The sequence below is a fragment of the Protopterus annectens genome, chromosome 1.part1 (genome assembly GCF_019279795.1).
Source record: "Protopterus annectens isolate FY-2018-M chromosome 1.part1, PAN1.0, whole genome shotgun sequence".
Lineage (NCBI taxonomy): Eukaryota > Metazoa > Chordata > Ceratodontiformes > Protopteridae > Protopterus > Protopterus annectens.
This window is the reverse complement of record NC_056726.1, coordinates 337,060,463-337,086,540: the sequence shown is the minus strand read 5'-3', so window position 1 is coordinate 337,086,540 and position 26,078 is coordinate 337,060,463. Positions and strand designations below refer to the sequence as shown.

The 26,078-nt window shown below is 36.2% G+C and overlaps 1 protein-coding gene across 2 annotated transcripts in view; it reads right to left on the bottom strand.

Annotated features, from left to right (window-relative positions):
* CCDC68 (coiled-coil domain containing 68) overlaps window positions 1-23,101 on the bottom strand; it is a 1,130,692-nt gene extending 1,107,591 nt beyond the window's left edge. Inside the window, exon 1 of one of the 2 annotated variants that reach the window (XM_044075050.1) lies at window positions 22,672-23,101. In XM_044075050.1, the coding sequence (XP_043930985.1) occupies window positions 22,672-22,715 (44 nt within the window). In that variant the 5' untranslated portion in view covers window positions 22,716-23,101. The remainder of the gene's footprint in view (window positions 1-22,671) is intronic. The other variant, XM_044075059.1, reaches the window with a different exon arrangement.
* Window positions 23,102-26,078: the final 2,977 nt, after the last annotated feature.

Genomic DNA, 26,078 nt, shown 5'->3' with positions numbered 1-26,078 from the left:
GAAACAGGGGGAGGAATGATGGGAAGGGTAGGAAGTGGGGCAGGCAAACAAAAATAAAAGAATATAAACAAATAGCGATTGACAGGAATACTCTAGCAGGGGGGGAGAGATGGGATAAGGTATGGAATGTATACAAACTAACAGACAGGTAGTTGCTGGTATGGGCCTCATCCTGTTCTGGCCACTCACCAGCCAACCATCATAGTGAATCTGTATTTTCTTGTAGGAAACTCTGATGTGTTATAACCAAGTGTGTCAATGTTTGCCCATTGACCATCTTCCCCATCTATATTACCTTAAGCTGAGCTGGGGCATTTGATTGCAGTGGACTACATGGCAGGAATGTGCCATAATCACCCCCTGGTGAAGCACACCAACCATGATCACCAACCAGTGTCAGTGGAGTAATAGGTAGCACACTCACATTTGGTGCAGAAGGCTGTGGGTTCTATTCCTACACCAGGTAGATGGATTGTTGACAGTGCAGTAGAGAATAAAGGGGGTGCTTCACTCCTGTGCATGTCATACTTTGGATAAAATGTTAAACCAAGATCCCATCTGCCTGAGTTAGTGGTAGCTCAGTTGGATGTAAATATCCCATGGTACCTATAAAAAGAGTAGGGGGTCCTTTATTTTACACAACACATTATTTACATATTTACAAAATGTACACATTTACAGGAACATATATACACATTTCTATTTTTTTACTGTTTATCACTTTTCTTATAACATCCGCATTGTTATTGTTATTCTTCCATAACTGAACCCCAGTCTTTCTTCTGCAACCTTAATCTAATTTTTCACTATATCCATTAAACAAAATTTCATTTAGTCTTTATTCCAAAGAACCCACATTACACAAATAAAATTCTTATCTACTCTTCTCATATACTTTCTTCTTCTTGTTCTTATAACATCCATACATAATCATTTCATATTTATACTGTTTATATCATTAGTATTCTCAAAACAAAAATTCTTCACACAACTTTTTCAAGATTTTCTCCACTCTTCCCCACAAAATAAAATACTCTTTCAAATTTATTTTTATATGGCATATAGCTCTTTGCTGGTAATTTATTTATTACCAGTCTCCACAGGAAATCCTGACTCTGCTTTCTTGGTACACTACTCTCTCCTGACATTAACAGCTTTAATCACTTCTTCTGATAAATGTTCCCATAGAGTTATGAAATAATATTGTTTCTTCACATTATTATACCACATCCTTCTATCATTCTCTGTATCACCAGATTGTATTTCCCGTGTCAGTATTTTTCTTGATATTTTCTCATTTCTTCATTTGTACATTCTTTTTCCTTTTTCTTATTCTCATCTCCCAGAAATGTTGTACTTAACATTCTCACTATTAATTTTTCATTCTCTTACTTTACCCACTTTATACAGAAGAAGAAGAAGCAGAATAAAAAACTGGATTTAGTAACCCCAAGCCCTCTTCATCTTCAGTCATATTCAGTCATATACAATGCATCTCTTTTCACTGGATTTAATCTTGAACCCCATATAAAAGAAAACATAAATTGCACAATTTCCTTTTCATATTTTTGTGGGATCATATAAACATTTAACATATATGCTATTTTCTCATTAATACAGAATTCACCAGATAAAACTTTTTTCTTGAATGCTAACCAATACATCCTCTCAAAAAGATGTATATGTTTTCATTTCTTTTATCAGTCCCTCCCATTGCATCATAACTACATAATTTTCCCAAATCTTATCCCTAGCAAAGGCACATCACTCACTGAAAAATATACACCCTCATTTTTCACCACATCACCCAAACATAGCTCTCAACGTCTTAGCTCAAAAAATCTGGATAAAAACAAAAATAGTGGGGAACAAAGACTCAAAAATAGGGACAGATTTTAATTATTGCTCTTATAAACTTAGAAAGTTGCTAGAATAAAATGTCTTGTATTACCATTTATTGCCTGAAGGATATGAAGGCTAAAACTCAAATGGTTGTCTTTATTTAAAGAATTCAATCCTCACTGATTTGTCCCAAAAATCCAGAAAACCACAGATTTTATGAGGAACAGACCAAAAAGAAAAGGCAAAAGTCTGGACATTCTGCAAAAATCTGGACAGTTGAGAGGTATGCACCCAAATTATTATGATTACATTTATTCAAGGTCATTCTGATTTCCTTTAAGTATCTATTCTGACAAACTAGCACTTCCCTCATCAATATTTTGTTCTTAGCAACTACAACTACATTGTCTGTGTATATCAAAACTACTGTAATGTCTACGTCCTTTTCTATCACATATCTAGCATCTTTCTTTTTATAAGTACTTCACTCACTATTGCATTCATTACCAGTGCAAACAATATTCCAGCCATGTCATATCTTTGTATTATACCACAATTCATGCATATTTCTTCACTCAGGCACCAGTTCACTAGTACTCTCACTCTATTATTTAGACATGCTGACGTACACACTCACCTTATTCTATTACCTATTCCATACTTCTCCATATCATCCCACAAAGCATCATGTCCTTCTGTATCAAATGCCTTGCTAATATCATCTACCATATGTTTCACAACCTCCCATTTGCTTTTATGTCATCCACAGTTTCTCTCACCACCAGTAATAATTCTTGACCTCCTTCACCTTTTGTACCATATATACTTTCTTCCATAATATTCCTTCCATCCGTCTCTGTATTATTCTCATAAACAATTATAATATGTGTTATTTAGTGCGATGGATCTCAATGTTTTTATTTCATTCTTCTCATCTTTCTTCAATATAAATTTAAATCCCACTACATAACTCTTCATAAACAAGCCTTTCCTTCAACCATTCATTCAGTGCATTTACAAAATACTCGCCAATCCACAAATTTTTATATATTCCGTACCTTATGCCATCTGGGGATTATTTTGAGTCAGCATTTACTTTCCCAAGTGCTTCACCCAGTTCACTAATCATGATTTCTATTTCAAATTCTTCCTTAACTTGTTCTGGACATTTTTTTTTTATTTTCCTTCTTTTTACTCAGATGTATTTTACACATGTTGTACTATAATACTCTGCTCTTGCGTTTTTTTTTTACCTCTCCTTTCACATTTTTCATTCCCCTCATTATACTAATATCCTCCTTTATTATTTAACCCATCTGTGCAAATACCTCCTCCCTTCTCCCTTGTAAATAATATTTCTATATCATACATTTCTGTACATTTTCCCATACTGCACTTTCTCTTCCTTTCTTACTTTATCCTGACATTGAATTTTTTGGATGTTACGTTAAAGAAAAATAGGCCAATAAAGATGTTTGATTCAAACATATATAGGAAGACTACATACTCCTACTCTCTCCTTTATTTTGACAGCTGACACCCCCTACATCAAAAGAAATCATTAGCAAAATGTCAGGCAGTGAGGCTTGCCCATATGATAAGCAATGGCAAAACATTTTATGACGAATGTCTCAAGTTGAAGGGGATGTTGTTAAATAGAGGATATCCCAGGGACTTTTTAGATAGTATTATCAGAGAGGTGGGAAGAAAGAGACAAGATGGGTACTGTTATCCATTACTTTGTAATGCCTTTGGCCAGGAAGGAATAAATGGTCCTGGATCTAGAAGGGACTGTAATGACTTTCAAAAAGCTCTTATTCTGCCTTATAATATCCACTTTCTGGATATTAAAAATATTATCAAATACTATTGGAATGTGTTCAAAGTAGATGATGATTGTTTCAAGAAAGTTGAACAAAAACCTGCTATTGTATATAAGAAGGACAGTTGTTTAAAAACCATCATTGAAAGGCCATTAAAATTAAGTCAGGGAGGATGAATGAAAAAAATGTGGGCAATGCAGGCAATGTAAGTTTATTTTAGAAGGTTCTGAGGTAAAAGCTTACCAGGGAAAAATTATCATTCTTAGGCACAACTTTAACTGTCAGAGCACGGGGGTGGTGTGTCTTGCCAAGTATCAGGACTGTGAGGGGTTCTACATAGGAAAGACAAAGACTAAATTCAGGAATAGAATCTACCAGCATCAATATGATATATTAAAAGGTGAAGAGAAAAATGCTTTGGCAAAACATATTAAAGAATGTACTACGCATAGATTTAAATATATAGCTATTGACAAGGTAGATTTAGGACAAAGGGGTGGGCCATTGGATTTACAGTATACCTTGAATATAAGGAGTTAAAGTGGCAATTAATGTGTAACGCTACTGCCCCCCGGCCTGAATGAAATGTGTCTATCAGTTGTGTGCTAAAATTAAAAGCTGAGTTAGCTTTATAAATGTTTTTTAAAGGCTATACACATTTTTTAGGTAGTATTTATATGTATTTATTTATGTTCTAACATTGTAATGTTTGTTAATGGGAGCATATGTAATAGATAAAGGTTAAAGTATTTAGCTAGGTTATGGTGTTTTAAACTTACATTCATTATTTTAGACAAAAAACGTTTTAGAGTTAATTGGTAGTTAATTGACATTATCATGTGGTTACCTGGTGTTATTAAAGGTGTGGAATTTTTGTTTGTTGCTGTTCTAATGAAGTCAGTATAGCACTGACGAAAGCACTTAACCAATAAAAGTGGCTACTGATGTGTTTACCGTTTGTTTTACTAAGCTCCATATTATATTTCCACCCCACATTTTTTCTGTTTGCAGTCTTTCTTTGCTTGTCAGGAATCCTACATCCTCTAAAGTAACAACACCCATATCACATTTAGTGTAGCATTCCAGTATCACCATCCTTCTTTTGGTGTTAATGATACTCTTCACTGTAACTGACTACTCTAAAGAAGTGGGTTTTTTTCATTATTTTTAAGTTTAGGGAAATATTTCTAAATGTTTTGTTTTCTTATTTTTATTTTTCCCCCTTTCATTATTTTTCCTGAGTTTATGTACAAACAATCCTTCATCCTCAGAATCGGATTTTTCACTGGCTAAAACTTCAGAAAAAGTATTAGTATCAATCCCTTCTTCTGACCTCTCTTTTTGCATGCACCCTCTCTCTCTCTCTCTCTCTCTCTTCATTTTCCCCTTCATATTTTTTCTTCTTCTATGGTTCCTTATTCACATTTTCTCATTTCTTCATTTGTACCTTCTTTTTCCTTTTTCTTATTCTCATCTCCCAGAAATGTTGCACTTAACATTTTCACTATTAGTTTTTCATTCTCTTACTTTACCCACTTTATACAGAAGAAGAAGAAGCAGAATAAAAAACTGGATTTAGTAACCCCAAGCCCTCTTCATCTTCAGTCATATTCAGTCATATACAATGCATCTCTTTTCACTGGATTTAATCTTGAACCCCATATAAAAGAAAACATAAATTGCACAATTTCCTTTTCATATTTTTGTGGGATCATGTAAACATTTGACATATATGCTATTTTCTCATTTGTTGTCCTTCCTCATGCATAATTTATTCCCTTTCTCCTCCTTTTTCATTATTTACTGTTTGCTTTTGACAATCCATCCCAAAGTGTCACTTTTTTACACAACCTACATTCAGACACACATCTTCTTGCTATATATCCTTTCTCCCCACACTGGTTACATTGTACCTTGTCATAATCATTAATTAAATGAGAAATGTCCCCACAAAAGATACATGATTTAGCCATCCAGCATATCTTAATGACCCTGCATGACCAGCCCCAAAAATAACATTTAGCAAGTGTTTCAAGGTGTTTTGTTTTCATTTTTCAGAACAGAATTCAGCCTCCATTCTCCATTCCATAACTTTCTCTCATCTCTAACTTTCACAATATTATCAACAGTATCACACAGACCCTGAGTGTATTGTTTAATATCATCTTCTTCCAGTTCATCAGTTTTAAAATGCTACGTAACACTTTGAGAATTTAAATTACAACCAGAAGACAAATAATTGTCCCACAGATCTTCCTCTTCTTTTCCTGGTTAGGGGTCACCACAGTGGATCACCTGTCCACTCATGATTGGCAGTGAAATTTTACAGTGTTGTGTTGCCAACCCGACACCCAACTTTCCACAGAAGGCACACACATACACGCCTAGGGCCAATTTAGAGTGTCCAATCCACCTACAGCATGTCTTTGGGAGGAAACCAGAGCACCCAGAGGAAACCCACATGACCACAAGGAGGACATGCAGACTCCATACAGAAAGCACCCAAGCTGAGGATCGAACCAGAGAACCTCTTGCTGTGAGGTGACAATGCTAACTGCTGCACCACCACGGCCACCCAAATAATTGTTCCACAGATAAATGTCCTTTTTGTTACAGTTCCAGAAATTTCATCATCAGTCCATCAACTTCAAATGTTAAACACAAAAAGTATCTGTTTCAATATGTATAAAAATGAATTTCTTGAGATTAAAAAAAACAGAACAGTTATCAAATTGTCCCATACATAATATCTGTCTAGTACAATGCTGTTTTTTGTTTTTAATTCTCACAGTTGTTCTCTCTTTTTTAAAAACAATTTAACTTACAGTTATTTGCTGCTCTCCTTTCCTGCCTGCTGTTACTGCTGCATAAGTTTTGTTTACTGCATTCCCTGCTGCCAAAAATCAGACCCCTTCTCAGTTTGTTGCTGCTTTTCTCTTTTACCTTCTGTCACTGCTGCAAGTTTTAACTGCTGCATTCTCTGCTGCTATATCACCTGGTTCCTTCTCCACATTACCATCCTCAGTACTTCTGAAAAAGTTATCTATCACCTCATCTCATGGAACAGCAGAACTGTCATCTGAATCATCCTACTCAATTACGTTTAACAAAATATCATGTATAAGCGTTCAGTTCTGTTATCTGCACCACTTCAATGGACTCATTTACTTCCTTCTCCATAGAGACAGTTAGATACTGCTCATTTGTAACATCCAGTAAACAAGAATCTTTATTTACATTCTGAAGCTTCATGTTGAACAATTTTTTCTCCAGATTCTCATTTTCCACCTTCAAACTCTCTATAGCTTTTTTCCCCTCCTCCATGCTGCTTATTCCCCTAGGCCTCTTCCTTGCTGCTGTTGGAGCCCTCTGGAACCATCTTGCAGCTCTAAAGGGTAGGAGAAGCTCCCAAATGCCTTGGCCAAATTTCCCCTACTTGTATAAATACTACCACAGGTCTCCCCTGAAAAGAGTACCATAGTGGGACAGACCAGTCAGCAGAGGCTAAATAAAAAAATAAGTAAATTAAAAAAAAAACAGCTGTAACCTTGCTTGTGAAACTAGTGGGTAAAGGCTGAAGCACCTGTGACTCAGTGATATCCTCATGAACTATAGAAGTGAAATAAAATGGGAAAGGTAATATCAGATGTGTAGGTGGCTGTTCAGGAGTCTGGTGCTATATCCTGATCTGATGCCTCCCACCACCCCCCATGGGCAGCTGCTTCCTTCACCCTATCCAGGCTACATATGGGTGCAGATATTAAGGATGTTCCACAGATGATGCAAGTTATATGATTACAGGTGATGTGAGCAGAGCCCTATACACTCTGTTGTGTTGATAGTCTTTACTGGAAGCAGGTCACTGCACCAGTGTTTGCTTTGCTCACTGGTTTGGGAATGCAAGTAGTCCTGGTCAGCAACTCTGCCAGGTCATACCAGGCATCCACCTAAAAATTAATCCAACACAGGGTTGCAGCAGCCACTCCCAGAAAAGGCTGTGCTAGAGGCACAACGTGATCTTTGTTCCCTTTCACATCAAACAGACATTTTTCATTGGGTGCTAATGATGGCAGCCATCATCATAAATATATATATAGCCAAAGAAAATGTCAGACTGCAATTCGTGCTTTAAATGTCACTAAGTAGTGACACATTTGAGTTTCAGATGTGAGGTTCCACATAAAATGCATGCTAACACAAATGTTATTATTCTAACAACTTTCTAAGTTCATAAGAGCAATATTTGAAATGTGTTCCTATTTCAGGGCCTTTATTCTCTCATTGTTGTAAGCTTTGTACAGATGCCATATGCTAGGAGGTTGAGAGGTATGCCTACTGGGGCCTGAATATACTTAATTTTATCCTTACAAATATGGCTACTTCTTGCACATCTCCTTATGTATCATTATGCCTGATTAAGTCAGACTATAATTTAGTCTCCTTTTCCTTTAAAACTGGTGGATCTTCTCCCTGTAAATAACTTTGCATTTAGGGAATTCTCAAAAGCTGATGACCTAAGTAAATTCTGCAGTAATCCTCCTCCAAAGGATCCAATTGCTCAAGCTGCTACCTGTGCGTCTGATTTCTGCTCCCACTTAAATAGCAGTATTGATAAGACAGTCCATATCGGCACCAAATATAATGAGAACTTTTAAAAACAAACCCGTTTGCTGGAATACACATATAAATAAATTATACCAGTAGAGACAAAAACTGCAAAATGCTTGTGAGTTCTCATTATATCTACTTTAAGAACGCACTTAATCAAACCAACAAAGACCTTAAAGGAACCATTAGGAATCTCAAAGCTGAGCATGAACTTAAAATAGCCACTAAAACCAAAAATAACTGCAGATCTTCTGTAAATATGCAAGGAAGTTAAGAATGAACAGGCAACAATGTTTGGAACTAAATAACAAACAAATACACCAAAAAGCACGCAGTGGACTCCCAAATAAAGTTTTCAGTGTAGTTAAAGTTTATTAGTCGCTACTCATCAGTAAGACTTCCTCAGAAACCAAGAATTCCTCAGAAAAATGTTTGGAGCTAGTTTCTAATACTACTTCACGTTCTTGTCCAAAGGAAATAGTTAATATCCTAGATAACAAATTTATTGCAAGTTTTACTCCATCCACAGAATAGCTATGGCACAGGCTCTACAATCCCAGCCACCATCTTTAATTACTGTGGAACAAATTCTTGCAACCCTCTCAAAAACTGAGAATATTTAATCCATGGCCCTGATAACATACCAGGTTGCCTTATTATCAGTGCCAAATATGGCATTTCTAAGCCCTTAGCCTCTTTAATGTAAGCATTTTCACGTTGCATTCCTAAAGTCTGGAAACCAGCCACTGTAATACCATTACACAAAGATGGCCCAACCACAAAGTCTGGTTACTATAGACCCATTAGCCTCATTAGCCATATATGTAAAACTACTGCATGCATTATCTCAGACCTCATTATTCTGACTATTGAAATTCTTTTATCCTTGGACCCTTATCAATTTGGTTTTGTCAAATGCAGGTCCTGACTTTTTAACCTCATTACTTTTCTGAAAAAGTAACTGAAGCAGTGGATAGTGGTTATGCATTGCATACAGCATGTTTAGACCTGGCGAAGGCCTTTGACACTATTCCCCATATCTGAACATAAATTCTTATATTGCGTGTTGATAGCTAACTGTCTGACAGAACCTGTTTGCTTAGAGTCACAGGTGCCACTTCTGAAAGCAAAAAAGTTACCAGTGGTGTACCACAGGACTCAGTGCTGGGCCCACTCTTATTCGGCATTTATTTCTTAAACCTTCAGGCCAGCACTCCTAACCTTTTGTTAACTAAGTTAGCAAATTACTGTAGAGTGGGTTTTGTTATTCCATCTTTAACTGACTCATACTTGCTCCAACATGAGTGAGACCATGTTAACAATTTCTGCAAGGACAATGGTCTCAAATTAAATGTAAGCAATGTCACATAGTTCATTTTGGTAAACAAAACCATTTCACTTACCACATTGGTGAAGCACCCAGACAGTGTTGTGAGGGAATTAAGCACTTTTGTTGATATTCCTTATCATTTGACCATCATGTCTCAACAGTAGTTTGAAATGCCGTTTCTCTGGCTCAGCTAATTCACAAAAGCATCTCCACTAGATCCAAACAGTCTTATTTCCCTCTTACCCATATCTTATCAGACCCATTATTGAATATAATGTGCCTTTTGACATTTACTTGTCTGAACATATTACACAATTTGAGAAATTTCAGAAATACATAACTAAAGAAATCAGTACCCTCAAAAATCTTAGTTATCAGGAGAGACTGCCAGCTCGTTCTCTGTACATAGTGTCTTACAGACTCCTCCATGAAGATCTGTGCTTAGCCTTTTGAGCCATGAAAGATCCAATCCTATTTAACCTGATTTTCCTTTGAAGAACTAATGGTACCTCAAATATTTGGTTAAAGAATTAAACCTTTATCAGCAGACAAATAAGAGACTTTTGGCATGATAGATTCATATCCCAACATATTCCTCAGCTCAGAAACAAATTTCCAGTATATGACAAGCATAGTAGCACCCTTGTCACCTTCAAGATCAGCCTAGATAATAGGATGGGTATCTTCAAATTCTCTCTCAGTCTATCTTGTCTTGTGCTCCTTGAAGCTAGTGGTAACTTTTGAATAGAGTTTTTTGACTAGGCTTGTAATGCTCTGCTAACTGATTGCCTAGTACTTGCCTATGAACCTATGAACCTATACTGATGCCAAGGTCACACTACAGTAGGGAAAGGGCAAATTCCCATTTTCAGTATTTTGAGTTTCCAGGATTTTGAAGTTTTCATCATTTTGAGTTTTCAATCAAATGAATGGAACCCACCATAATATATATTAGTGTATCTGGGGGAAGGCAGTTCACAACATGACCGCCTGTCCCTCCTCTCCCCTGTTCAATCTACACATATATTCAGATGCATTTCAGGGAGACACCTGTATGGGATGTCAACACAGGCAACTCCTGTCAATATAGCCTCATATCCTTTGTCACCTATGGCCCCACAATAGGACTCTAGTCAAGCTGTCTCTTCACTTATGCGGACATGTGACCTCCTATGTGTTACCTACCTCCTGTGTGTTACCTACCCCAGCTGTACATATACAAATATCTGTCCGTACTATGGCTGTCATTTACCACTACACATTGTCTGTGGCCTCTGCTCTCTTCTAGTCATTGTATAACCCTCTACTATCATGTACAGCCAAGCTAACATACTGTCTTTCATCAGTAACCTGCTCTTCCCTGACATCAGTGATCTGCAACTACGGCCTCAACTTTTTGTAGGTGTACTCACGTCCTCCATATGTGCAGAAGTCTGAGTTTAGTCAGCTTTGGCTGAGCTGAAAAAATGTCTAACTACAGACACTCAGGACCCATGGATGGTATCTGTAGTGGAACGGAGTTGTTTACTAGACTCTGTGTGACGACATCTGGAACAAAGGGGTCCACAACTTCAGTGCTGCTGGTGAGAAGGGTCATCCAACACAACAATAGTGGATGCATATAAATGGCATAATATAATGGACCTCACAAAAAGGCCTGCAATATAGCAACAGACAGTTGGGAAACTAGAGGAAGGGCATCTCTCAATGCAAGCCTCATGGATGTTTTTTTAGCCTTCTTGCATGGGATGATTAGAGTATAGGTAGAGTACCTAGTGGTGTGGACACAAGCTCTAGGAGTATCCAAATCCTATTTGTTTCACAAACAGAATAACTAGGTTAGCATCCATATCACAGCTATAATGTTGGCATTAAACATTACATAGATACCAGCATAGGTGATTCCCATAAGCACAGGGAAATACCAGCACAGGTATGTGTAGATTTCATACTTGCATGTTTCCACCCACTATTGGCATATGTGCCTCAGGACATCATGTTCCAGGATTAACAGAAAGGCTCCACTGAAGAATAGTAGTGTCCACAAATTTATAGAAGCATTTTTCGTTCAAGTACCATACAGAACTTTATCAGAATAAACAGATTTAAAGCACAAAGCTTCTTTTATAACAATTCAAACTTGTCATGTGATGTATTTTTGACCTATAATCAAGCTCAGCTTCTTAATTGCATTTAAATGCTTAAGTTAGACTTAACCGTATGCATTCTGAATCTTTCTTGCATTGCCTTGTTCCTAACGAATCCTATAAATAAGTGCACTGGTTTAAAAATGTGCTAGTTTAAAACAACAAAGTGTGAGCACATTTACACACGCATAGTGACAACATATAAAACAACATGCATTCCTTGTTAAAATGTTTCTTAAAAACTAAAGTTTGATCTGTTTATCTTAGCAAGCTTTTAAGTTTTAACAAACAGATGATAGAGCAAGCTTCATTCAAGCCTGGACATGTAAAGGCATTCAATTTAATTTGCCATATCAGCTCTAATTTCTCCAACGACAAAGAAAAAGGACCCCCTCTGTTACCAGGTTCAGCTTGGTCAATACCACCAATTTTAAAACTGTGGTTCTCAAATTCTACTATGTGCTTAGCAAGAGCATTTTCTGTTCTAGCCCTACTGATGCTCTCTCTCTCTCTCTCTCTCTCTATATATATATATATATATATATATATATATATGCTCATATAGCCGCTCTTATAATATATATATATATATATATATATATATATATATATATATATATATATATATATATGTTCATATAGCCGCTCTTATAATTTCCTATCGGTCTTCCCGACATAAAAAGCCAGGCATTGTTGGCATTGGGCTAAATAAACTACTAATTTAGAATTACAGTTAAGTTTCTTGTTTAACTTATACTTTTGTTGTCTAACCATGAATGTTTGATGCACGTCTATGTGTTTACAGTAGGGACAACACTCACATCTTCACATCCCTTGTAGCCTAGTATTAGTCCTTTTCTTGTGCTCCAGTAGGCTTTTTAAATTGCACCTTCTTTTAAAGATTACTTGTGGGTGTTGACTTATTTTTGTACAAAATTGGGGTTCACCCATTATTATGAACCAGTTTTTACATAAGATTTCCCTTATGCTGTTTGCATCCATGCTGAATGGTGTTATAAAACTGACCGTGTAGTTGTTATTAGGAAAATTGCTTTCAGTTTTTAAACTCCTCTCACAGGGTTCCTCTAAAGCAGGCTCTAGTATTGTTTCAGATAGTTCACTTTAAAAAGCCTACTGGAGCACAAGAAAAGGGCTAATACTGGGCTACAAGGGATGTCCAGATGTGAGTTTTGTCCCTGCTGTAAACACATAGACATGGGTCAAACATTCATGGTTAGACAACAAAAATATACGTTAAACAAGAAACTTAACTGTGATTCTAAATTAGTAGTTTATTTAACCCAATGCCAACAATGCCTGGCTTTTTATGTCAGGAAGACCAATAGGAAATTAAAAGAGTGACTATATGAATATATATACAGCATCAATAGGGCTAGAACAGCATATGCTCTGGCTTAGCACATAGTAGAATTTGAGAACCACAGTTTTAAATTTGGAGGTATTGACCAAGCTGAACCTGGTAACAGAGGGGGTCCTTTTTCTTTGTTGTTGGAGAAATTAGAGCTGATATGGCAAATCAAACTGAATGCCTTTACATATCCAGGCTTGAATGAAGCTTGCTCTATCACCTGTTTATTAAAACGTAAAAGCTTGCAAGGGTAAACAGATCAAACTTTAGTTTTTAAGAAACATTTTAACAAGGAATGTATGTTGTTTTATATGTTGTCAATATTCTTGTGTAAATGTGTGCACACTTTGTTGTTTTAAACTAGCACATGTTAAACCAGTGCACTTATTTATAGGATCCTTTAGGAATAGGTTAATGCAAGAAAGATTCAGAATGCATAGGGTTAAGTCTAACTTAAGCATTTAAATGCAATTAAGAAGCTGAGCTTGAATATATGTCAAAAACACATTACATGACAAGTTTGAATTGTTATAACAGAAGTTTTGTACTTTAAATCTGTTTATTCTGATGAAGTTCTGTATGGTACTTGAACGAAAAGCTCTTCAATAAATTTGTGGACACTACTAGTCTTCAGTGGAGCCTTTCTGTTATTCATTTGTGAGTTTGCAGTTTCAGAGTTTTACGTAAGTTCCAGGATTAGTCAGATTCATGGTGTTAAGTCCTGTACTGTTTACTGACAGTCCAGACAACATAAATAATAACAACTGCAGAGTTTGTAGTAGGCCATCTGACTGTGGTTAGCACCTGCCAACCATCTGATGATGACACACACCAGCCCACATATTCAACTCTAGTCCCAAGTAATGTGGGCACTGCCAACATCCCTCCTGGGGTTTCTTATACCAGTTTTTCTGCACAAAAGTGTTGCACCAGCCACACTAACCTAAGTGTTGTACAGAATGGTTATATGCCATTCCAGACATAGAAGGTTCCTGCCCTATGCCTGAGAATGCCTGAGAGCTCCACCACTGTACCTCCCAGGACTGCAGCCTGAGATTAGTGCACTGCATTTCATATGGGTATACCCACCATTCAGCAACCTGCTAGGGGCTCCCCCCATTGTCTGGTGTCCCAGGCAGCTCACAATATCAGTCAAAATGTGTAGGATTGTAATATGTGTGCAGTCTACAGCTTCCTTTGCTAACATGGAAATTACTGGTATGCTGCAAGGCTTTTTAGAGTATGTCACCCAGCAATGTCATTTCTTCCAGTAGGCAATGGCATAATGCCATGATTTGACACCATGTCCATCTCTGCATGAAGGATAGTAAGTACCACCTTCACTGCCCTAACAATAAGTATCATCTATGGCACTGGTGGGTTGAAGGCCACTGAAGAAAGCAGTCTGCACCTACAACAGCAGGGTTATCATACTGTGACATAAAATGTCATGGATGGCTTTTAAACATAGCTGTCAGGAGCAGGACAGTGGTAGACCTTGCATGGGTCCTGTACCACCAATACTCCACATCAGTGTCAAGTATCCTCTAGTCCTATCACATCCAGCTATTACAATAACCTTCTTCACAGCTGTATAGTTTCTCACGTACCATGTCCACACATGAAATTATCCATGACAGAGATATACTCCCTCCACAAGACCCATTTCCCTGCTACCATTGACATGTAAAATCCCATTAACCTCTGGGTTATGCTCCCAGCCATGTGTCAGTGTGTCCCTTGGATTCTGTCCAAATGATGATGGCTGTGATCGTCAACACCCTCTCTACTGTTTGGAATAAGGAGATGTCAAAAGCACAGTGTAACCTGACCATGTATCACACAGCATAGTTTATAACAAACACTCAGTCCAGCATGTTTACGCTTGTGTGACACACACTGTCACTGTGTACCTGCCAGAACCCATATAGGTAAACTATGTGCTGCTGCTTTGCCTGCACTGTTGTATATTGTGCACAACCCTGCTGGTGAATGGGGAGAATGTGGCTACTGGTTGCTGCCTGTAAACATCAGTCACATTATTGCTGGATAATGGAGGTATGGTAGCTGTGACAGAGACTGACACTGTGGATCCAGATGTTCATGAATCTGTAGGCTGGGATGTGTGCCTCCTGGTAATTGTGTCATGTAGCATTTAGCATGCTACAAACAGCTCTCAAACTAGTGTTGTGGCTGTGACAGAGACTGTCACTGTGGGACCAAATGTTCTTTGGTATGAAGGCTGGGCTACTTGCTTTCTGGAAATCATGTTTTGTAGCACTTAGCATGCTTCAAGCAGCTTACAAACTGTTAAAGAGGATGCATTGCAGTGTCCAACAGATGTGTCCAGTCAGCACAACTGGCTTTCATAAGGCTGAATAAGTGTTCTAGATATTTCTGGTTTGTATATGTGTGGTGTTTCAGCCATACTGTTTGAGTTCCTTATGAAGGTCATCATACAGGGCTCCACTTGGATTTCCTACAGCATTTGAAGCACAGTATGGACTTAAGGGGACTGAAACTTATTAAAGTGAAGCTAATTAAAGTGTTTTCCAGTGACTTTCTGCTGTTTTTCAACTTTTACAGCTTTTCTTACATTAAAGTACTTTTTTTGATTGGTTCTCTAGTCGAAGTGCAAATTTGCTGAGGGTGGTAGCAGTTATTCATAAGCAGGGATCAATCGGATGCTGTCTGAGAAGTAAACATTACTGACTGGAAATCTATCTGCTTTCTTATTGGTTCTTTCACTTCTTCCCCTCAGTTTAAATAGTGGGTGGCAGTGTGCACACTGATGCTGCACATTACTGTACTCAACAAACACAGATAGTTTCATTTTTGAAAAATCTCTCTGAGGACCCCTAGTTAAATCTTCCTCCAAGTCATAGTTGCATAAACTGCAGAATGAAGCAGTTGTACATCATTACATGTCAAAGGCAATCTCATAGGCAGTCTAGAAAATATTTTTTTTTTCTAACTGGAGTGATGTTCAAACCAAATTTTTTATTTCCACACTTAATAATATACCCCAAACCAATACCTTACATACAAGGCAGAACATTCTCTCTGAGCTTTTGATCGAAGAGGTTCTGGACTTGTGCTAAGAGGCACATTGCCCCTCATTTGGAGATTTAGATTAATGTCCCAGGTTATACTTCCACTTTTTCTTTCTAACACTGGTTACTAACCACTAGAGCCATGACTTTGCACTTTCCATCTATCTTTACAGCCAGCTTGGTTGAAATGGTCATTCTGTGAAAATGTAGCAATTGTCTCCTGTTTAATGACAACCACATGCTACTTAAACAAACTGGCACAGTGTCTCAGAGATGTAGTTATATAATGTTTCTTGGATACAAAGCTTTCACATAAAACCTTGGTAAAAAGCAGTGTGTCAGTGCCACACAACTTCACACCACACCAGTTATACACAGATCAGAACAAACAGATAGGCCTACATATGTTGCTGCTCTTAAAAGCAACCTACCTAAACTACAAAAGTCTTATAAATGTAACTTGAGAAACAAGTATCCTCAGCAATATTCACAGGTTCACAATTACACAGCTCAGACACACCCACCATGAAGCACTCATCTATGAGTCACATTGATTAATTTCAAAAGCCCATAAAGCAAATCTCCACACAGCCAATATCCTATTCACATGTGACTCCATTGTGAGACACACCAATGCACCACTCAGCGGGCTGTGCAAGGAGAGGTTTACAGTCAGTTGTATAGCAGGTGCCAGGGTTTGCCACATCATATATGTACTTCAGTCCTTGTACCAAAAGTATACATATAATACAGCCATTATACATGTGGCTGTAAATGAGATGCACCTCTGTTGACGATATAAAGGTAGACATGATAGAGCTCTCGGAATATGTGTCTGAAGCATGTATAAACCCTGATTCATACTTAAATCAAAAGGCAATCAGCTTCAACATTTAGTTTGTCTTCTGGTGTCATTGAAATAGGTACAAAACATACAGTATTAGCCTAGGAAGAGATGATAGACAGTCCTAAGTGCTTTGCCATGTATGGTCTACACCTCTCTGCTCAAGGCTTCCCTATAATGGCCAAAACCAGATACAAAGACATAATTATTCCACTGTATGCAGCACTCATCATGCTGATCATTGAGTATAATGTCCTATTTGATATGTACCTGTCCAAACACTTGCCACAACTGGAATAACCGCAGTGCTTTCTCACTAAAAACATCAAGGGCCTAAATCATAACAACTATGCAGACCATCTCAAAGCCTTGTCTCTCTTCTCAGAATTATGCAGGTTATTGAGAAGTAACTTCTGCCTCACTGTTCAGTCAAACCTGTTACACACTTGTAAAACCAGTAGTGCCATAACCATCCTCTCAAGGGACTGATATCTTTTTTTGCAAAATTAACAGAACATGTTGGAGGTATAGGTATGCGTCATAGAGGATACCACTCCTATGGCACTATCTTCCACTGCACATAAAAGGGAGCACTTCCCTTACTCTATTCAAATGTAATTGTGTGGAATGGATGAGTAACTACAAATTCAACCATAGTATACCATCACTGGTCCTCATAGATAGGGGAACATGTAATTACCTCAAAATATAGTTGTTTGGACCAATTTTAGATATTCATATTGCAAAATATAAGGGTTTATAATTGCCATGGGAATGCAAGACTAGGCTTCTTGAGATCCTCACAGATCAACAGCCTAGAAAGTACCCGTGAACCTATGTGTATATATTATCTGTGGCTGTAATTATGTGGGAAGGCCACTGTGCTTACATGTACACTTGTTAGGCCTGTGGAATTTTCTATTGATATACCACTGTCCATGGAAGCCATATGTGGAATGCATTACAATCTCTAGCTCCCATTACTTTTGGGATGCAAGTGGTATTGCAGAAGTCATACACGGAGGTGGGTCTATACCCTGCAGTATTAGAGAAAAAGATATAGTCATCCACATATAGTTAAAATTTATCAAGGGATGTCTTGAGTATTCTGTAGGCTGACACCTGTGATGTACCCAAGATGCCCCCTGTTTGTCTCTGAGAAGATACTTGCAGATTGATTAATAAGAGCTGCACATAGCTTAATATCCATTGCTACTAGCTTTAGGTGATGGTCACTGTTGATGTGACACCACAAACCCAAGTAGAAAATGGGGAAAAAGGAGCTTGTTGCATACAATGCTGACAAGATGTCCACTTATTCCAACACATTCAGCATGTATGCCATACATGTCAACCAACATGTCAATGATGTCGCTAATAACATGATACTGGCGTATCAACTACTGGTCAGTTAGATGATGATATGTTATCGTCTACCTGTAAGACTTGATCACATCACCTGTGGCTGTGTCACACTCCCTTTTAGAGGCTACCTAGGCCTACAGACAGCCATTTTTCTGCTGGGTACAGCTACAGCCATTGCTCCTGTTGGTTCCATCATGTTCACTAATTTTAGCATGCCTTTTACCTTTGTCTTCAGACTTAACTACTGGAGTGCCTTTGCTTTTGGCTACTATGAATTGCAAACACATATTTGAATTCATTACATTCATTTCATTGTGACACTTTATTTGCATGTCATTATATGATAGTTTGCCTTATCCTATCACCATGCCTTTTTGCTTGTTGTCCTTTTAATGCTAGATGGTTCAACGAATTGCTACATAACTACAAGTTTTTGCTTTCAACACAATACCCTGCCAAATATTATACAACCTGACTATTAATCCCAGCTGTCATGTCTTTGAGATTTTGATGGAAAATGGAATGCCCAGCAAAAACTCATACAGACTCAGGAAGACTTCATGCCCAATGTACCAAGCTGAAAATTAAACAGAATAACCAAGTACTGTGAAATACCAATGCTGTCCTCTGCATTTATTTATTCACTTTCATTTAAAATTCAAAAATTTAATTTCTTGCTTTTCATTGCGAAACTGCCTACACGTAAAAAGCACTTGCTATATAAAGAAATATAGATATTTTGTACCAAAAAGTAATGCTCACACTGCAAATGCATGCTCTTTGTTTTGCTATTAGAATTTGAATACGGTGAATATTACTACAGGAAATAGATATGATGAATACTACTGTTGTAAATTCAAGTGTTTAAATGACTTCTAAAGACTGATTATGTTTCCAGAATGGTGACTGTTTTTTTATAATGTTTTTATGGTAGTGCTAAACAAAGAATATCCGTTTATTTTATTTGATTGTTAAGATATATATATATATATATAAATATTTATATATATATATATATATATATATCTATATATATATATATATATATATATATATATATATATATATATATATATATATACACACACATATATATATACACACACATATATATATATATATATATATATATATATATATATACACACACACACACACACACACACACACACACACACACACACACACACACACATATATATATATATATATATATATATATATATATATATATATATACTATGTATTTATGTATGTATATGTGTGTGTATATATATATATATATATATATATATATATATATATATATATATATATATATATGGGTCTACTTTGTTTAGTTGAATCTCATTTCACTGAATTTCATTTCAACCCGACCACATCGCTGAAAACACAAATTACTGAACCCTCATTTCACTGACTCTCACATGTGCCAATCTCCAGCCCCAGCTAAAATACTGGAGTAAATCTGGGAAGGGCAAGGAGTGAGCTAGTGTAGCCAGCATGGAAGGGGCTTGGGGGCCAGGCCAGTAACCATTACTGAAAGGAAAAAAAGCAAAGCTACATTCTTCTCTTATTCTATATTAATACCTCTAATAAAGGCGAAGAATTTTTTTAACTAATGGAATCTGGCTGATTGCATTCTAGAGACCTATTTGTCATTGTGATTTCATGGACAAATGTGCAGAAATAATTATCATGGTCTGGTGTATTTGCATAGCTCCCATAAGGCCTTCAAAAAGGAAAGTGTCCAAATAGTTTATGTACATATTTATGCATTCTTCCAGGGTTTTTCTGGATGCTTCTATGTGTTCCTGCCATAGCACTTTATGTGGAAACCACCACTTAGGTAAATATCTCTGACATTGATTGCTTCTTGTTAAACTAAATGTTTCAGGCCATTGCTCGATTCTCCACTTCGGCTAAACCGATGAACCCTTATGAAAAGGAACTGTCTGACCTGACGACCTGAGCATAATGTTAATGATGTGCGTGTCTTTACATTTGTAAGCCAGAGTGCTGAAGCATTATGTTTATTCAGGTGAAATGATCACACCTCCCCTGATACCCTCATGAACTGAGTTTTACAAATATCGTTGACATATATTTTTGCACATTTCTCAGGTTCTTGGTAGTATCCTATAGGCATCTACTATGGAACTTGGTTTTGGTTTCTGTATTATATAGTGCCTAACAGATGGGGCAAGTACATCAGAAGTTTCTTGAAAAGCTCAGTGTTTCATAATATAGCTTGGCTTTCCATTTATATTATACTGATGAGTCCTAATAAGGTCGAGACATGTCTATAGCTACTGAAATGTTTCCTGTTGTTTTGAGTGTATTATTTAAGATGCTTTCTTGGTTTTTAAATTGAATTTATCCCTGGAATGGTTATTGCCTTTTTCCCTGATGTCATTTGAAGTATCAGGAGTCAGACTGTCAAGGCATAACTTTTCCACATACTTAATGCTAAGCTCTATCTTTTTGGATTTATTGGACATTTCTCATCACTACCTTCGGTGGACTTGTCTTCTGTGTGGAGACATGCGTGAATGGGCATACCTTCATTGAAGGTTGTGCGTCAGGGCTGGCAACTCGGCACGTAAAAATCTACTGCCAATCATTAGCAGACCGGAATTCTGCTGTGGCGACCCATCACCGGGAAAAGCCGAAAGGCACAACAACCTTCGGTGGACTTGGGTTATGATTATACAAAAGGTAAGTAGACTGGTTCTTTTTATTTACATTTCAGTAGCCAAAACATTCTAAATAGTCCTCAGACTGCCTGCTGACTTGTGCCTTGAGCTTAATATACTGAAATGTACATGTCATTTTCAGATTTAACAGAACTAATCTTGCAGGACAATTAAGCCCTGTAAAGACTGCATTACAGAAACACTGCAAATGTCATGCAGTTACTACAAAATGCTTTAAATTATTTCTGAACTATATTAATGCACTGATATTTCAATAAGAAGATATATATAAAATAATGTCTAAGGAAAACTGGCCACATTGCTATGTTCTCCCTTCTTTTAATAAAGCAAATTAAAGATAAGTGCCGTTTTTGTTATCATTGAAACTCTTCACTGATAATCATTGTTATGGTTTGGCCATGATGCCACATAACCTATATATGTTTGTGAAAACATCATAACCATCTATTACTGACATGAAACAAGAATCACGTGTTCTAACCACTTGAGCATCTAATTGAATTTTTTAAGTCCACTGTCATTCATAATAGTTACTGTTAATAACAAAGAAAAGGAGATCCAGTTTACAGAATCTTCATAGTAAACTGTAAAAAAGAAAGATGAAACAAAATCACAGTTTTTTTCAGATAAGGTGCATTTCCTAAACTTGTAGCTTGCAAGGAAACTACTAAATTACAGCATTATACAGAACAGAGCAATGAATCATAATATATGCCAGAACTTAATCGTCAGCATTACCAGAATTCCATTGAGTTAGGATACAACACAGTACATTTGTTTATGGTAAAATGCTCAATTTTATATATATTATTAATGAAAAAATGTATTTATTCTAATGAGGCTCATAGTCTTACGGTAGAGAATGTTATATATAACTCAGGCAAACTTGTACTACAAAATGTTGTGATCACTTGTTCTATAATCGCATACAATTTTATATTCTGTACATACTTATATAAAAGGAGATCTCTTGAGATTTATTGTACATGTAAGTGTTTATGTCACCAACTGAATGCAAAATAATCTTGTTATGATGGAACAATTGTTCATTTTCCTCTGTTGTCTCCTGGATAAACATATTTCTTAGAAACAGATGGTCCTGCCATGTTACAACATTTATAGTATCTCTGCAGAAAACGCCCAGTACTGCATACCCATAAAACTACTTAGCAGTGCAAGAAAATCAAAAATAAGTTCATGTCTAAGCATGACACGAGATGCATCACACACACGCGTGCACGCACACACACACACACACACACACACACACACACACACACACACACACACACACACACAGTCAAACGTGCAAATAAATAAACACACACAGCAAAGCAAGCACACACACATAAACGCCTTTTACTTTTTTTATTTTAGTACTTCAGCTTAAAACACGAGTCTCAAATATATACAGAACTTCCATGTTAATTATTTTTTATAAGCAAATCATAGCTAAACTCTCATTTTTATAAGCATACTAAATACTCATGGTATGACAGCTTGTATTTCTCAGAGTGTAAAAGAATGAACCAAAGCAAAAGTCACATAATGAGCGTATTGCACAATAACTTACCAAAGCATCCAGGGAAAAGAACTTCTGACAATTTTAAGTATCATTCCATTTCTGTAATATATAGTCCCTTATTATGCTTCTTGGTGTCTATAGGTTAATCCTAAACGCTGCTGGGTCATCCTTCCAGTCCATATATGGCTTAAACCACATACTGCTAAAATAGTTAGAACATTGTCTTTTATCAAGTCTTTATAAAATTTGTCAAACTTGTCTTGCAAGCAGATACAGTTCAGTTTTATTCTGTCATATCACTTGTCACTTCCTGCTTGGCCCTTTGCCACAAGTAACACAATAAGTTTAACTGCCTTTCTTCTATCACACTGCAACCACTGTATTGTTGTAGTAAAAAAAAAAAATTCTGAACAACCTGAGTCCTTCAATATACCTCTGAAAAGATATGAACTATGCTTTTGTTAGTTTTTTTCTCATCTCTTTTGGGTGTAGCTATTACTAAGGGCAGATACTGTACTAGCCTGTCTGTGTACTTCATGTTTTTGGGGTGTGGTTTAAACCACCTGTGAGTAGATTCAGGCACTGCTGTTGCATAGCAACAAACTCAAAGTCAGTTGTGTACAGTAATATATTCTGTTTTTAATTAAAATGGCATTTAAGACAGTATATTACCTTTTACAGATCCTTTTTAAGAACTTTCTTTCACTAAGTTTTGTCATTTAGTTGGACTATTAAAAAAAACACAAAACTGAATTTCTTTTTTTTTTTTTTTGACTTAAATGCCAGCTGTGGCAACTGTCTTTTCAACATCCAGGGCTGCTAGCTGCAGATTATATGTAATTATTTCAACAGGATATTGTACTACTGGCAAAAAGAACAATAAAGTAAATTAGCAAGAAATACTGTATATTAAATATTTTAATACAAATTTCTACCTGCACATCTTCTGCTACAGGATGCATTCCCATAATGTGCCCAAAAAAAAAAAAGTAAGGACCTGGACAAGCAAACCAGCTGCAATAGGTATAATACAGAACCTATTATTTCTTATTAGTATTTCTGATCGCATATCACATTTATGTTGCAAATGCTTAAAGCCTTATTTATCACCAAGTTAAGACAGGCACGTTTCACTGACAAAAACATCTGACTCAGTTATATATGCCTTACTTCATTAATACTGTATACTGCTGACACAACTGTTAGGCACTTTTTATCAACCTTTGATGTTACAACAAAGTAATATGACTTCATTTGAAGAAAACATTTCTTGAGGAACAAAATGTCATGGAAAGCATTCGTCTTAAGGGTGTGGTCTGCAAATATAAGGAATCCAAGCAAACCTAAGAAAATAAATGTAATAAGCATTTCAGTTGAGCCATGATCAAACTTACTTCCTTTCTTTGCAATCATGAAGAGAAAGGTGAAAAAGTATTAAAAGAGAATAAAAATAATCTCAAAACTAGAAATTCTACAAATAAAATGAAATTATAGTATGCATATTCACCACAAATCTATCTGCTTTAAAGCACAAAGTGTCATTATCATCCTCATCTTTACATATTGCAGATCGCCACTGATGCAATGTAATGACATGGAAAGAAATTCTTTGACTTTGAGCAAGTTCTACATCATGCCCTATAACATTTATGGATTTTATTCCCAAATAAAAATCTCAAGTAACAGCAAATATTTGATGAGACAGTGGGAATATGAGTCTGGAATAAAATTCAGTAAAGGTATGTCTCTTTTTTTCTCAGTTGTTTTTATTGAAAATTGTAGCAACAAAACATTAATAAATGATAATAGTATTATAAAACAAATATACATATGTAAAAAAACAATAAAAAAATAATGAAAATAACTGTTTACAATGGTGTCTACTATAAAACAAAGCTTTTTAAAAAGAAAAGAAATGTGATGAGTAGTTGTTAGTTAATTATTAAAGTCTGTTTATCTAGCAGTTCTTTGAATTTCAGTCATATATTATATGAAGTGATGATTCTAGATGGTCCTGTTTTGATTGTGATAAGTTCAAGGTGACAAACTTCAGGTGCCAAGTGTACAAATCCCTTCATAGTATGAGTAGCCTGATTCTTCCAGTTCTTGGGGATAAGTTTTTTTGCTAATGTTAAGATGTTCCATACAAAAAGGTATTTTATTTTCATGACAGAAGTGGAAATGTGTGTATTAAATAAAATAAGACATTTGATAAAACAAATAAAACAACAAACTGGAGGATGAGGCTGTATCAAAAGGTGAACTGCACCACTTTAGCGTAAACACTTTTTAATCAACGCTTTCATCCGTAGACTTTATCAGAAATACAAAATTCATATAAAATACCACTTATTTATACTCTAAAAACCAATTAATCTATTAACACATTTGTTAAAACAATTATTAAATCACTAATTATTTGTTAGTTAAAAAACATTTGATATTGATTAAGTCATTCAAGCCCAGGTAACTATCTGCTACTAACCTCAATTGCCATAGTGTTTCCTTTCTTTCATCTTTATTTTAATATTGCCCCCCTACCATCATCCATAACTTCTTCAATGATCGCAAAAGAATATTTTTTTTATATGTTTCACATGATCATGTGTGTCTAAAAAGAGCATTGTTGATATCCTTCGTTTTAATAGCATAACAATGCTCCCTTATTCTTTTATTAAACCTTCTGGTGGTCATTTGTATATAGTATGCAGGACAGAGTATACATAAGTGGCATTTTATATGAATTTTGTATTCAATGATAAGAGTGAGCTTGGAGCAGTTAGAAATAAATCATCTAACATGAAGTATCATACTATCATAAAAGATAAATTGCAAATGAAAACAGCAAAACAAAAGCAACACATGCAAATGTGAATCTTCATATGTAAACTGCAGTGAAACAGTGGCTGAAGAAAGTCATTTAATGCAAATACAAGCATATAATATGCAACTGTAAGCAAAGGAGGATGCTTGCTAAAAGAAAACCACATTTCAAAGTAACAGTGAGTCAATCTGCAAATGTATAAAGCATGTGTACTGAAAGATACAATGAACAGGCAAATAGAAAGGCGAACAAATATTAATAAACTACAAGATGCAGACAGCTGTTCTGCACAGCATTAACTGAAAACAATCTTAGAAAGGCAATTACAAAATATTAATCAACTTCATGTCACTTTGTTTAGAAAATCTCCAATTGACCATTGCCAAACAAATATTTTCTAAAACACTCATCCTACTGAGAGTTGTGATAGCAGGACAGATAACATTCACCTATGCCAAGCAACAGTTTGCAGCTCAGTCTGTGTGAGCCTATTTGTTCCTCCAGTGCTTATAGGCAAGTTATGAGACATAAAGGATGAGATTCATAGACAAATGCTGGTCACCTGCAGAGAACTAGTATTAGTGAAGTACTGCAGAGCTAATTTCCCATGTGTTAGGTAGTGGACAGTGCC